The sequence below is a fragment of the Chionomys nivalis genome, chromosome 2, assembly GCF_950005125.1.
Source record: "Chionomys nivalis chromosome 2, mChiNiv1.1, whole genome shotgun sequence".
Lineage (NCBI taxonomy): Eukaryota > Metazoa > Chordata > Mammalia > Rodentia > Cricetidae > Chionomys > Chionomys nivalis.
This window is the reverse complement of record NC_080087.1, coordinates 22374021-22388045: the sequence shown is the minus strand read 5'-3', so window position 1 is coordinate 22388045 and position 14025 is coordinate 22374021. Positions and strand designations below refer to the sequence as shown.

Genomic DNA, 14025 nt, shown 5'->3' with positions numbered 1-14025 from the left:
ATGAACCTGCACTGGGAAGCAGAGTTTTATTCTAGTTCCGTTTTCTGAGCTCTTGAGTGCTTTAGATTCCAGATAAGTTGCTTTGCCTTTCCATAGTTTACTTTCCTTCTCTGTAAAATGGATTGATTGTAATCCCAAATTTAAGGGAGTTATAGACTAAAGGTTCCTGGGAGTGTGCCAAAGCAAGTGCTGAGCAGTCGTAAGAGCCAAAAAGCAGGAGTTTTAGGACTTCAAAGGTCCCAGCTGAGTTTGTCAAAAAAGGTAAGACAATGCCTGTTTCGAGAGATCCTGTAGCTCCGTTATTGAGAAAAGCTGGAGGGCGTAATTAAGGAAAACCACAATATCATAGATATCTCACATTATAAACAGTAAGGCTCTTCATAATAAAGAAGGTTATTATTTCCTAAGCAAATGAGACAAAACCTCAGAGTTGAAAGGGTGCTGTCCCTCAACCTACTGCAGAACATGTAGAGTTCACTCTTTCATGGAGCTGGATTTCTCGTGACTAACTGCACAACTGGCCTAACTGTGAAGACACTGAGCAGCAGAATCTGTGTGATTCCCTGTGGATTTGAACATTGGAGGACACCTGAAGGGAGGATGCTAAGAGGAAGAAATTACCTCCCCTTCCTTCAACACACACACCCCTAGTCCTCCTCTCCTCCCCTTCCGGTCATCCAGGGCTGCTGATGGTGGGTAGATATCCTATACCAAAGCCTGTTTCCACATTTCAGCAGAGGCTAGTTCTGTTTCTGCTGAGAGAAAGAAGTGTGTCTTTCTAACCACTTCCCTATGAGCTACTACTGCCCTAAGTCAAATCTCTCTTCCCGCTAGAGCAAATCTTATTGGGGGTGTGGCTTAATAGTATCGATGATGATGGTGATAGCAATAATAACTGAAACAATAATAACAGCGATAGTAATACCACTCTCTTCTTTCCCAGTTTCTAAAGGTATCTGATGGAAAGCAAGTTTGAAACTCCCTAAAGTGAAACCAAAGGCAACCACCTGGATCAGGAAATGTGACCAACAGGTAGCCAGAGGAAGTGAGCAGCTCAGCCTGAGGTGTAGCCTGCCTTGTTGGGCTACCCACCATCTGTTCCGCTTCTCCTGTGCACTGCAGTTTTGTTACAAGTGGCAATATCACCCGCCTCTGAGCGCTTATGACCTGTCAAGCCCATTTGTGGTATTATTCTTCCTTATTTTACAAATAAAGAAAATGGAAGTTCTGAGCATTCAGTGAACAAGAGCCAGTATTTAAATTCAACGTGGTCTCTAAAGGAGCTGGCATCCTTTCCCAATGTAGTAGACATGTGACAAGTCATAACTGATATCATTTATTATTCCAAGATGATATCAATCATAATTATAGTGTCTGTATTTACCTTAAAGGCAGATCCATAAGATCAAGTCTCCTTCCATGTTCTATTACATGACATGTCACTATAAGGTTAGAGAAACACACATGCTACTTATGTGACTTGCTCAAGTTTTTAACTCTATATGGAAGAGAGATTCCATCTACACATGTTGTCTTCTTAATATAATAATTACAGAAGGAACACCAGCTTAAGAATTTCTTAGGACCACATAGTTGTTAAAATTGCTGTGTGATCCTCTCATTCCAATACTTTGCCCATATTTTTAATCTTAACGATAAACATCTATCTGAAAGGAGGCTCTTTGTGAAATAAGTTCAGCTTAAATCGTCACTCTTTTGCCTGTCATCCAGCCACCATTATTGTGCAGCATTGTGATTTCTGGCAGGACACTTTGTCCCTTTAGGTCTGAAGTTCTTTGTAATTGTTTGGCATGTAGTTGTTTTGATTTGCCTAGCCTTTCTTCTCTCAGGGTCTTGGCATTCACAGGCATGGACGGTGATGTCAGGGACTGCCCCGGCTCTGAATTAAATTCACCCACTTATATGGTTGGCTACTCAGAGCTGTACTATTTCACACATGGTCAGTTGTACCAACTTACGGCAATGTTCCTTATTACTTCATTAAAATCATTACTGATATGTTTTCTCACTATTTAGTATACTTTTATTTAGAGGAATTCTATGGAAGTTCTAGAACTTTGGCAAACAAAGCAGGGCCCTCTATGGACCTTCCATTGTCTGTAGATGCAGTTTAAAGGAAGAATTTGAGGACACTTCGGCAGTAATAAATTTAGTACTTTAGGCTTTGAATTTATATTATGTGTAAAATATACTAAGTCATTATCTAATTGTCATTGATGTAGCTCTCAACAGTATTAAGACTGCAGTAGTCTGACAACCCAGGCTCCGCAGAATGGAGAGAGTGGAGCAGTCATTTGCCAGAGTTGAAAGATTTGATTTGAGGAAGCTGCTTTCTCAACTGAATCGTGTTCTTACTCCCAAGAGCAGAGGGGCTTATTTTATTTAAAGATGCTTAGTACTTCCCGGTTTGTGGGAGAGGCCACATATATGTTCTAAACCTCGGGACCATGGGTCAAATTTATCTTGAAGTTACAATGGGCTGAAAAAATAATGTTTTGTCTCAGTCAGTGGTGACCTTCCAGTATAAGCATTTTTTAGTTGAGTATAGGATCCACGGGCCCTATATTTAGCTAATTGGCCACATTTATTCAAGTTATCTACCCTCTCCCAGAAGGCACGTAATGAGTCTTGCATGTTATTCTGAACACTTTACATCCATTTTATCCTCAGAGTAGATGTTAGCATCTGCTAGCAGATGAACAATGGAAGGTTAAAGAAAACCAGTTCCAAGGCAACCTAACTGCACAGACTGCCCGAGCTCCAAACCCAAGCTTTAATAGATTCCTACTGTCCAGCATTTTCAGCGCCCCTGTATTCCTTAGCCAGATTAACCCTTTCACCTAGCCAGACAGGACGCTGCTTGTTTATCTCCCCGACTCCACAAATGGATTCTCTTCCGGATCCACCGTTTTTTTTTTTTTTTAAGCCTTTGGCAAAGTCAGTAGTATTTAATGAAGGAACTCTTTTCTTCAGCTAAGAGAACACGCGGTTGGACACCCAGAAGATCTATATTCTCTTAGTTGAAAAACGGAGTCTAAGGTTCAGAGTCTAAAACCCAGGCATAACAAGCTTCAAAGAAACCCCTCAGCAGTCATTTGATCCTGTCAGTGCTTGCCCACATCACAGTTCCTCCCGAATAAACCAACTCCTAGGTCTTAAACCGCGTCTCCACTCAGAGCCGGCCCTCCGCCCTCAAGCAGGCCTGGCTGGAGCCTTCCGGTTCTTAGAACTCGGTCACGGTCTCCGTCTCCTGGCAACCGCGGACGCGGGAAGCCTCGCGGGCCTAGTGGCGCGAGCGCTCTCAGTGGGCCCTGCTGGAGGCTGCCAGGGCGAGCCTCAGGCATGGCCTCCAAACAAGCTAAAAGGAAAGAAGTGCATCGGATCAATTCTGCGCACGGATCTGACAAATCTAAAGAGTAAGGGACTTCTCCCACCGGGTGCCTTCCCTACCCCTGGACCACTCCCACCCAGGGCTGGGACTGGCTCCAGAGCAAACCACCACTTAAGGAATTGATCTGCTTGCCCTGGGTCTGTCTTCCAAGGGACCAATCTAGGAGAAGCCTGTTCCCTCATCCTCCTTATTCCAGAGCCATTTCCTTTCCAGAGAGGCTGCTTGCCCGTTGGAAATGTTTCCAGTTTCCATCTCCTGACTCTCCCAGCGGCGCCTCCTATCCTGGGTGTCACAGGCCTCTCAGAAGTTCTGAAAGAGGAGGTTTGTCTAGGAAGACTCCAGTTAAAGACCCGCCCACTTTCGCCAGTCCACCTGAAAAGAGGCCTGGGGGGGGGGGGGGAGAAAGGGAAGAGAGGGAGGAGAAGAGGAAGTGAGAGTTTTATTTTTGCAGTAGCCCAACCCTCCAGACTTCTAATCAGATGCAACTGAATATGCAGTGACTTCAGAAAACTGAAAGAGTAAAGTCTACCGCATTAGCATGAAGTGGCTTTCCTAAGGCCTACTGGGGAGGTGGTATGTAGGCTGGTTCGTGGGATCTTTTTGTTCTGGGCTGCTGGTGTGTCTTAACCTCCCTATTCATAGTATTTTCCTTTGGTGTTTCCTTCCCTTTGGATATAACCAGATATTCTGTAGTATATATTATATTATATATTATATTATATTATATTATATTATATTATATTATATTATATTATATTATATTATATTTGTAAGCCATTCCTGCTTCGAGACACCAAACCCTACTTCAGGGGAATCCTGAACAGTCCTCTCCATGCAGTTCCTGTGGGGGATGGGCAGTATATATATATATATATATTTTTTTTTTTTTTTAACTGATTCTTACATACGCGTTTGCTTACATACTCTTCCCTATCTAAAATAAACACCTCCTGCATCTTCTGCTCTCTGGTCCCTCCTGTTTGAACTGTTTTCTTTGTGAATTCATCTCCTGGGCTCAGTCCAGAGCGGAGATTCTATGGTCTCCTACGTCTGTCCTCTTTTATAAACAAATGTCCAGATACCCAGCAGATAACCCATTCATTTCCTTAGTTCAAATTTCAGACCCGATGGTACATACATAAGTGATCTTTACAGGATCGCTCTACTTTTGTGTACCCGTTGTGAATAGAGCCATTTCAATGTTGCCTAATATTCCATTCTAGAAGTCTAAGACCCTTAAGGCCTGGAGAATCGGGCCCACACTGCCTCTTTGATTTTCACCTTACTGGTTCACTTACCCTCAGACACATGAGAATACCAGCTACCCTGTACTTCTAGGGTCTCTTCGGTTGTTCCCACCCCAGGGTCTCCACACTCTAGGTCTTTTTCCTCCAGATGTCCATTAGGTCCCTCTCCATCTCCCTCACAAGTTATCTAAATGTAATTTTTTCTCAGCTTCTTTTTTAGTTGCCCCTTTTAAATTGTATCCCTACTTCCCCGCCCAAACTAAAGCAAAAACTCAAAATACCCAGTACTCCCTGTTTTCCATTCTGCCTTTTCTTCATTGATTTTTTTTTGCTGTTCTTTTTGTTCATGTTACACATACACAAACACACACAACACACATGCACACACACACACCTCATAGTTTTTTAACTGATTGTTTTTCATTTGTCTGCCCAATACTGGATTATTTTAGGTACTTCCTAATATAAGTTCTCTTAATTCAGGGTTTTTGTTTTTTCTGTTTTATACATTGTCAAATTCTTAGTACCTAGAATGATTCTTAGGTCATATGTATAGTAGGTATTAAAAAATGCTTTGTGTGTGTATAAAAATATAATTATATGAAAAAATTAATTAGTAGTATAGGTCAGATTCTTAGATTAAATCACTTCTATTTAGTTCTACCACTGTGAGTATTCATGAGCTAATTCATGCAGACTCTGTTCAAGAAGGATGTCTCTGATAGCCACATTTACTCATTGTCCCATGTAGACAGAGAATCAGGTCAACTGGTAAAACTACTTAAATGAACTAAATGAGAAAACAATAGTGAGTGACAGATTTTACCAGGCTTGAAAAGGGATTTTAAGCTCCTTCCCCCAAATAATGATGTTCATATGCTCAAACCTATTTAGGAGCTGGGAAAGTTGTCAGCATTAAATAGTTTATTACATCCTGAAAGTGAAAGACATGATTTTTTCTTCTTCTACAAGGCAGCTAGTTTTTATCAGTGTCTGGAGAGAAGACCTGATCTGATAGGTTCTGTGATGGTTGCACCACAAAGGAAGCTCACAGTCCTACTGTAAGACACTGGCTATGCCTTTGCCAGAACTATGATTTCTTTTAGAAAAGATGATGTATTTCACATATGCTTCTTTCTTGCAAAATAATCTGAATTGAAATCCTGCTGGTACAAGTGCATGTTTGATTTACAAAAATAGAGAAAAATGGCAAGTACTTTTATATCATAATATTTTAAACCTAGGTTTTACTACCAGTGATTAAGCATTAAATATCACATCATTATTTTGATGTAGCATTAAATGAGAGAATGTGAAGTGGATGATAAATCAAGTCCGTCCTATGAGGTTTTGCCACAGAACGAATGGTGAATGCAAGGCTGATTCACAGACACAGAGCAAAGTGTCACGCAGTCACAAAGCCTTAGGGATCAAAGTCCAGCCAAGACTCTGGTGTGGTTGTCTTTTGTAGTACCATGGGAGAAAGTTAGAGGACTTGATGTCATTTTACCACTCCTATGGTTACATAGCTAATAAAATCAATCGACTCTCCCATAATCCAGCATAAGGAAGTAAGAAAAAACTTTCAGAACCTTGAAAGCATCCATTTCAGGCACCACCCCTGTCAACAGCCTCAGTGAGTTACTCTGTCTAGGGTCTGTAACCCGCCTGGCTGGTCAGTTATTCCAGGGTCAGGGAGAGGTACTACCTGAAAGACATGGGCTGGTGAGAAGAAGGAGGCTAGGCAGATTTGTTGAAGCCTCCGTTTATTAGAGTCATTGTCTTTTGTAGTACCATGGGAGAAAGTACTACCTGAAAGACATGGGCTGGTGAGAAGAAGGAGGCTAGGCAGATTTGTTGAAGCCTCCGTTTATTAGAGTCATTGTCTTATACAGCCCCTGGATGAGGAGCTTGGGGGTCTGGGGCACGGGATCTTGCCACGTGGTCCACGCCGGTCACGTAGTCCAAGAGGTTACAGTTGGTCAGGTCACAATTCCTCTGCCAGGAGTTCACAAGTTGACATACCTAGTTCTCTAGATAGAGTGTGAGGCGGGTTCCGCTAACAGATAGCTCTCTATTAACAGACAATTTGGGTGTGGGATAGGCTTTGTCAATAAAACAATTCTCAATACAATTGGGAAGTGGAGCCCTCTGCAAACTTCTCAGGGCATTGATCCTTATAATAATTTTGGGGGGGACATGGCTCCTGACACACCCCCTGAAGCTGTCATCCGTGGCATCTACTTTACCTTAAAATTATGCATCAGTCCCGAGGCAGGGGCCATATCTGGCTTTTGCTTACTAGGGTCACCAGCAACTAATACGTTTTTACTGTGTGTGTGGTAAATGATCTTAGTTTGGTTCCCTACCTCAGTTTTCAGTTCTTCTGGATTTGATTAAAGCCCATTTCTCCTTACATTTTCTACTTTGATCTTTTGTTGGCATTGTGCAAAACGAGATGTTAAAACTGACCCATCTCATTTGGTGCATTCAGTTAGTGGTTGATTCTATGGTGCACACTTTCTCATTCAGACCATACGAAATCTTTTTAGGGTTCACACTGGCAACGGGTCATTTATGATGATGGACAAACATTTTGAATTCAAATGGTTGCTTTTCTTTTTAAGTGAGGTCCATTAAAGTACGATTGCTTTGCTCCTCTATTGTTCTATTAAATTTATTTATTTATTTATTTATTTATTTGGTTTTTTTTGAGATGGGTTTTCATTGTGTAGCTTTGAGATTTTTTTTAACTCCAAAATAAGTATGGGAATATAGTAAAAATACTTAAAGTCTTGACTCATGTGACTTTTCCATTACTGTTTAACATAATGAACATTAGCATAACCTGTAGGAATCATTGTTTCAGTACTTTAGCCAATTCTAAGAAGTCAATAGAATACTTAGTTCAGTAACTGTGGCTACTAGGAGTTGCTTCTCGCAGTTCTGTAGGCTAGAAGTGCAAGATCAAAGGACAGGCATGGCCAAGGCCTGGCTCATAGGGGACCTAGCTCTTTCTGTGCCTTCACTCAGTAGAGAGGATGAGGACCAATCCTTTTCCTTTTTGAAAGACACTAGTCCCATCACGAAGGCTTTGCCTTTATGACCTAATAACCTTCCAAAGGTATCACATTCTAAACCCATTCCACTGGCGAGTAGGACCTCAGCATTTCGGGATATGGATAAGGTGTCTTCTGTAACATCATATAGCAGTAATTAGAAATCATAAACACATTTGACTGAGTTGTTTTGATAACTGAATGATACTGCAAAGATTCGTCTATCCATTACAGACTTGTACAAGCATTCATCAGATGAGGGATTTGATCTTCTTGGCAGAAAAAAAAAATGCAATCTAAACATTGGAAGTAATTAGAAGGTTGTAGGGATGGCTCAGTGGGTAAGAATGTATGCTGTGTAAGCACAAAGACACAAGTACGACTCTCAGAGTGTGTACGTGCACACACACACACACACACACACACAAATTAAAGCCTGTATGTGGCATCACAAGCAGCACGGGGCTGTAACTCCAGGGGATTGGAATACAGGCAAGTAGTTCCCTGGGGCTTCCTACCTGTCAGCCCAGTTCCCAGTTTGATGTGAGGGTCTCTCTCCATGGAATAAGGTAGATGTCACAGAGCAGGATAGCTGATGTCCCTTTCTAACCTCTGCACGTATACCTTTATACACAATGCGGCCTTCAAAGCCATTATTATCATTAATGCACATTTGGACACACTTAAATATTCCAAACTTGACAGAGTAGTCCACAAGGGGGATGGGGTACAATTTGGTATTAGTAGTCACAAAATTTTCTTCTACCTCCAATAGCATATTCAAACTATGATTTAAAACACTGCAAGAAATGTATTCAAGTAACAAAAATTATAACGCCTTCTACATTTGTAATGGTGATAACTTGTCATCAAACCTCTCTCAGATTGAGAATTACATAACTCATCTCCATTTTAATTGTGTCCTTATGGCCACAACACCCATTTTAACTTTATAGAATTTTCAGAAAAGGTTAATGTATCTGTCCATATGTGAAAAATGGGATTATTTTCAAAGTTAATTTTAATGATATTATGAGAGCAATATAAAATAGAATAATACATTTCTTGCTGAGTATGAAATTGAGTTCTTGGTTATCTGAAAGAGAGAAAAGGAGCTGATTACATGCAGCTGTGCAGCAGTGGGTGGTGGAGTATGTTCCTCTGTTTACAGAGATCGGGACAGTCCCACCCACTGCAGAGAATGAGGCACAGAAGGAGGCTCCTTTATGGCTCCCGATGAATATCAGCACTCACCATATTACCTAGCTCCATCTGCACAGTCCACACCAAAGAGAGAGGCCAGAGGAGCAAAGGTGGAAGAACAAAGGAAGTAGTGGGGGGGAGAACTTTGTAATTTCTATAATTGACCTTTGTAGACCCCAACAACTACAAACATTTAACAAATTCAAAATGCTAGCGTCACAGATAGAAATACACCCAAGGGGAAATTGGAATTCTTCATGTTTCTAACTAATGAGCGTGCCTCACACCAACATCATTGGAAATCCACAAATGATAAAGAATTGTGCATCAAGGTAATTCCATCAAAGGAGTTATGATGCGGCTTGAGTTCATAAGAGAAGCCACCGGGAAATCTATAATCATGTTTTAATTTCCCTGAGGACTTGGTGGACAGCAAAGAAGTCATGTGTCAGCATGAGGTTAGATTAGCGAAATCATGAGACTCCTAGAACGAGGCTGTGTGTGTTAAAGAGGAAGTTGCTTCTCTGCAGCCAGTCTTTCACCATTTCCCTCAACAGTCACTCCTTAGACAGCTAGTGCTGGGGAGGCAGATGTTTGGGGCACAAGAGGTCATCTAGACCACCCGTGCAGAGGGTCTGTGGCTCTTGACAGGTGCTAGCTCATGAGCGCGTAGTGGAAAGAGATGGAAAGGTAAAGAGAGAACTATAAAGTCGTGTGGGGAACACATGACTTAGATGTCTGAACAGTGATTTCAGAAACACAATCTGACACGTTCACGGAATTTATGCTTGACTTCAATCCAAGGTAGAACAAAATGAGCCGTGGTTTGAGCTTGGGGGATGCCTCCTTCTGTCCTGCTGACGAGCATGAGGAACACGGGGTGGTGGGTAGCCAAGAAGATCTGAGAAGTAACAATGGGAAAAGCTATGTTTGCCTTCCTCCATGGCAGTACACACAGTGATGGTGTACAGGCCCTGAGAGTGTGGTGCCCTAAAGAGGAAGGGTTAAAGAGTTATAGGTCTAGTTTATTTCATATTTCCTCAGGGCCTGATACAGTGTGTCGTAATAAAAGCAGGGTATAATTTAAGTGAATTGAAGTGGAAACAAGTCTTATAGCTGGGTCATAAAACCCTCTGAATCAGAGAGGGTGAGAACATGAGAGCCAGAGGGCAGAGGCCCATCTCAGGTTCCAAGAATCCCTGCCCCTGGGTAACACTTGGCGAAGATTATGACGTTATGTAAGTGTCCACTGCGTATTTTAAAATATAAAGTCTTGCTCAGGCAAATAGCCCGGCTTAATGAGGCTAAGACTGTCTTTCAGCCATAACAGGCTCTGCCTTGAGTTCTTTGTCTGAAATCTTCACTCGAAGGTTTCTGTAATAATTCACTCCAATTTGATGTGGTTTAAGAGTTACAGCTGAGACTTGATTTGTTGTTGAAATCACTCATTCTTTTTAAAGTCATTGTGTGTGTGTGTGTGTGTGTGTGTGTGTGTGTAGACATGCTTGTGGCGTGATGTGCATCTGAAGGTCAGAGGACAACTTTGGGTGTCTATTTGTAACTTCCACCTTTTTTGTGACCATTTTATGTTTAACACTACATTGGGAGTTAATTGGCTGACAAGATTCCTGGGATCCCCTTGTCTTTGCAGTCCAATCTTACTGTACCCACTCTGGGATTACAGATGTGTATTACTGCAGCTGGTGTTATGTGGATATTAGGGATTCAAACGGATATCCCAACCCCTAGAGCCATCATGTATAGCATCACTTTTACCCTAAAATTTTGTATCAGTCTGGAGACAGGGGCCATATTTGCTTACTAAGATCACCAATATCTTATAAAGTTTTACTAAATAATAAAAAGTTCTAAAAAATCTATTAAGTTAAAAGATTTAAAAGTAGATGCTCATAGAATCTGTTCCTCTTCTTACCTGAAACACGATTGAGTTTATGCCTTGGCACTGTGGCATTGTTGGTAAGGCTTCCTGTGGCATAAACAGTGGCTTCTCCAAAAGTAATTTTAACAACATCCTGTTGACGTTCATGTTACTGTGACATTTCTAGGCTGGAGATTATTTAAATGATAGAATTAATTTAAATGGTCTGTATACTTATTCTGCCACGTAATGTGAGGAGAAATTGATTGAAAGCCGTATCCAAAATAGACTAAAATGCACCCTTGTGTGGCATGGAGGACAAGTGGGAGGGTGACTCTTTGTGTTTATTTTCACCACCAGGAAGTCCACATGGGGAAGAAGGACCCAAGTAGGTGTTTTGAAATTTTATTGTAAGTATTCCCTCCCAGGTTCCTGAGGCTGTCTGTATCCCTTCTCAGGGTGGGTTCAAGGCAATTCAAGAATCTGAGGCAGTAGCCATGCTAGTTTGTGTGGTTAAATTAATACATAGTACATTTTTTAATTAGAGAAATACTGGATATGGTTTTAATTGTGTCACAATGAATACTGAAGTACAAATATTTAGCAATTCCTGGGAGATTGTCCTATCCGTGTAATTGACAGCTTGATTGGATTGACTCTAAAAGTAAAGAGCAATGAGACGTCCTTTTGCTTTCTTGGTGTCCTGCTGTCAAGGCTTAAAAGCCTCGGAGCCAGGTTTACATAGTTATGTATGACCTTGTCGGCACTCTGGGTTACCAAGTCTCCTTCCAGGGCCAGATAGGTGACTCAGATTCCGTCCTGACCAGTGATCAATGTCCTGATGTTTCAGTTCCTTGTTTTGCAGCATTATTGAGCATCAGTCAAGCCCCACTGTCCTCAGACCTGGTGATACTGATGAGCTATTCCTTTTGCCTCTCTTTTCCATTCCTGGAATCCACTTGCCCATCTGCCTTATTTTCTTTCTTCTACCTCCAAATTAAGACATTCTCAAACGGTTTTTTTTTTTTTTTAGTTGGACCCTTACTTTTCTTTCTATTGATCATTAAGCCAATGATCATCAATTAAATGCAACTTTATTAACTTCTCCAGGCCTCCTCCTGCAGTAGCCCACTTCCCATCCTACATGCCGAATAACACTGATCCAACCAACCCATGCTAAACTGAAGGTCTTTCCCATGAGGTCAAACAAACATGGCTTCTTCACTCACTTGGATATAATTTCCTCCTCTTCTGTGCTAGCAAAGTACTCTGCCCCTAACTTCCTTACATCCTTCTCAGCTCTTATCTTTATGCTCCAGCAATCGTGTGCCTTGGTCCTCGCTAATTCGAGACTAGAAACTGAATTTTGTTAATATTTCTATTCACTCAAGCATACTGAATTTTAAAAAACAGACAAATGTTAAACTGTTAAAATCAGTTTCTATTTAAATAATTTTAGTAAAACTAGGGGAATAAAAGGTCAACGTAACAACTTGTTTCTTATTTTTTTTTTTAACTATTTTTAAATTAGAAAACATGTTTTTTGCAACTCGTTTCCTTAGGAATTTGATTTTCTCAAGAGTGTGACTCAGAATGCCCCCAGACCAAATTTAGTCCGTTGTGTAATTCTATTCATATTCAGGTTCCCGTGAGTATTAGCTGACACTACTTAAGGCATGCTGATTGCATTTGGCATAAATAAGCTGCTTCCCACCAGGAGTAAAATCATGCCCCAGCACTGAACAGCGTGCTTTCAGAAAACAAGGGCAAAATTCCAGGACCCCATTTTATTGAAACTTTAATATCCCTTTAGTGGCCAGCTTCTATAAAATAATGTCATCAAAACAGAGATGAACAACTGCGTCTGTGCCTGGACAAACCAGATCAGCTGCTTTTCAGTGCTTAAAAGTCTCCAAGACCCCTCCTGTATAGTTCATATTGTATTAGTCTTGTTAAGTGTCTTAATATTTACTTTAACTAATTTATTGATTTTAATTAATTAACTAATTAATTAGAGAGAGGATCTTGTGGTGCCCCCGGCTATCCTCAAATTCTGGGTCTTCCTGTCTCTGCTTCCCAGTGCTAAGATCACAGGCATACTCTACCATGGCTTGAGGTGTGAGGAGAAAGGAAAGAGTAATAGAGGGTGTGAACATGATTACAGCATGTCCCCTGCAGCCATGGAAACGTTATCATGACAGCCCTGTCTCTAAAAGTCATTTAAATATCACTTTATTGTCTTTGCAAAGTATGAGTCAATAGTGCTTTTATGTCTCCTGGAGTTACTTTATTAATAATAGTCATATGATGTAGTGGGAGCTGCGGGCAGCATTCCTGCCTGGCTCCTGGCTGCTTGGCTAGCTTATGCCCCGAAATAATTATATGGAAACTGTATTCCTTTAAATATTGCCTGGCCCATTATATTTAGCCTCTTCTAGGCTAATTTTTACATATTAATTTAGTCCATTTTTAATAATCTAAGTAGCACCATTAGGTGCACTTATCAGGAAAGATTCAGCATGTCTGACCTGGCGGCTGGCTGCATCGCGTCTGGCTCTGAGAGGAGCTGCCCTGCATCAGAGCTCATTTCCTCTTCCTCCCAGCATTCTGTTCTGTTTACTCCGCCTACCTATATTTTGCCCTATCAGATGGGCCAAGGCAGTTTCTTTATTGATTAATCAATGACCTTCCTCCATCAATATGAAAATATTTTAATACATTTATGAACTAATATATATAAAGACAATTTTGACCTTGTCTCAATTCTAAGTCAGGCAAATCATTTAAGTTACTAAATATAGGTGAATTTGAATGAAATACTATGTAGACAAAAATGCATCATCTTGGACACAACTTGCTAATCAAATACATACTTGAGGTAAAAAGTTATGTTTTATGGGGCTGGACAGATAGCTCAGCTGTTAAGAGCACTGACTTTTCTTCTGGAGGATGGAGGTTCAATTCCCAGCACTCACATGATGATTCACAACTGTCTATAATTCTAATTCTCGGGGACCCGACTTCGTTTCTGGCTGCTGTGGACACCAGCATTCATGTGGTGTACAAATATACCTGCAGGCTAAACACACACACATACACACACATACACACACACACACACACACACACACATATACATATACCTATATATGTTACTTTTAGTCTGTTCACATGTCTACTTCACATTTTTTTTGTTTCTTTCTACATATATACCAGTTTTAAAAT

At 40.9% G+C, this 14025-nt stretch overlaps 1 protein-coding gene across 1 annotated transcript in view; it reads left to right on the top strand.

The window, feature by feature from the left end:
* Positions 1–3304: 3304 nt before the first annotated feature.
* The window catches only part of Adgb (androglobin), a 115138-nt gene continuing 104417 nt past the window's right edge, over positions 3305–14025 (top strand). The window contains exon 1 of the mRNA XM_057761945.1: positions 3305–3437. Within this exon, the coding sequence (XP_057617928.1) occupies positions 3364–3437 (74 nt within the window). The 5' untranslated portion in view covers positions 3305–3363. The remainder of the gene's footprint in view (positions 3438–14025) is intronic.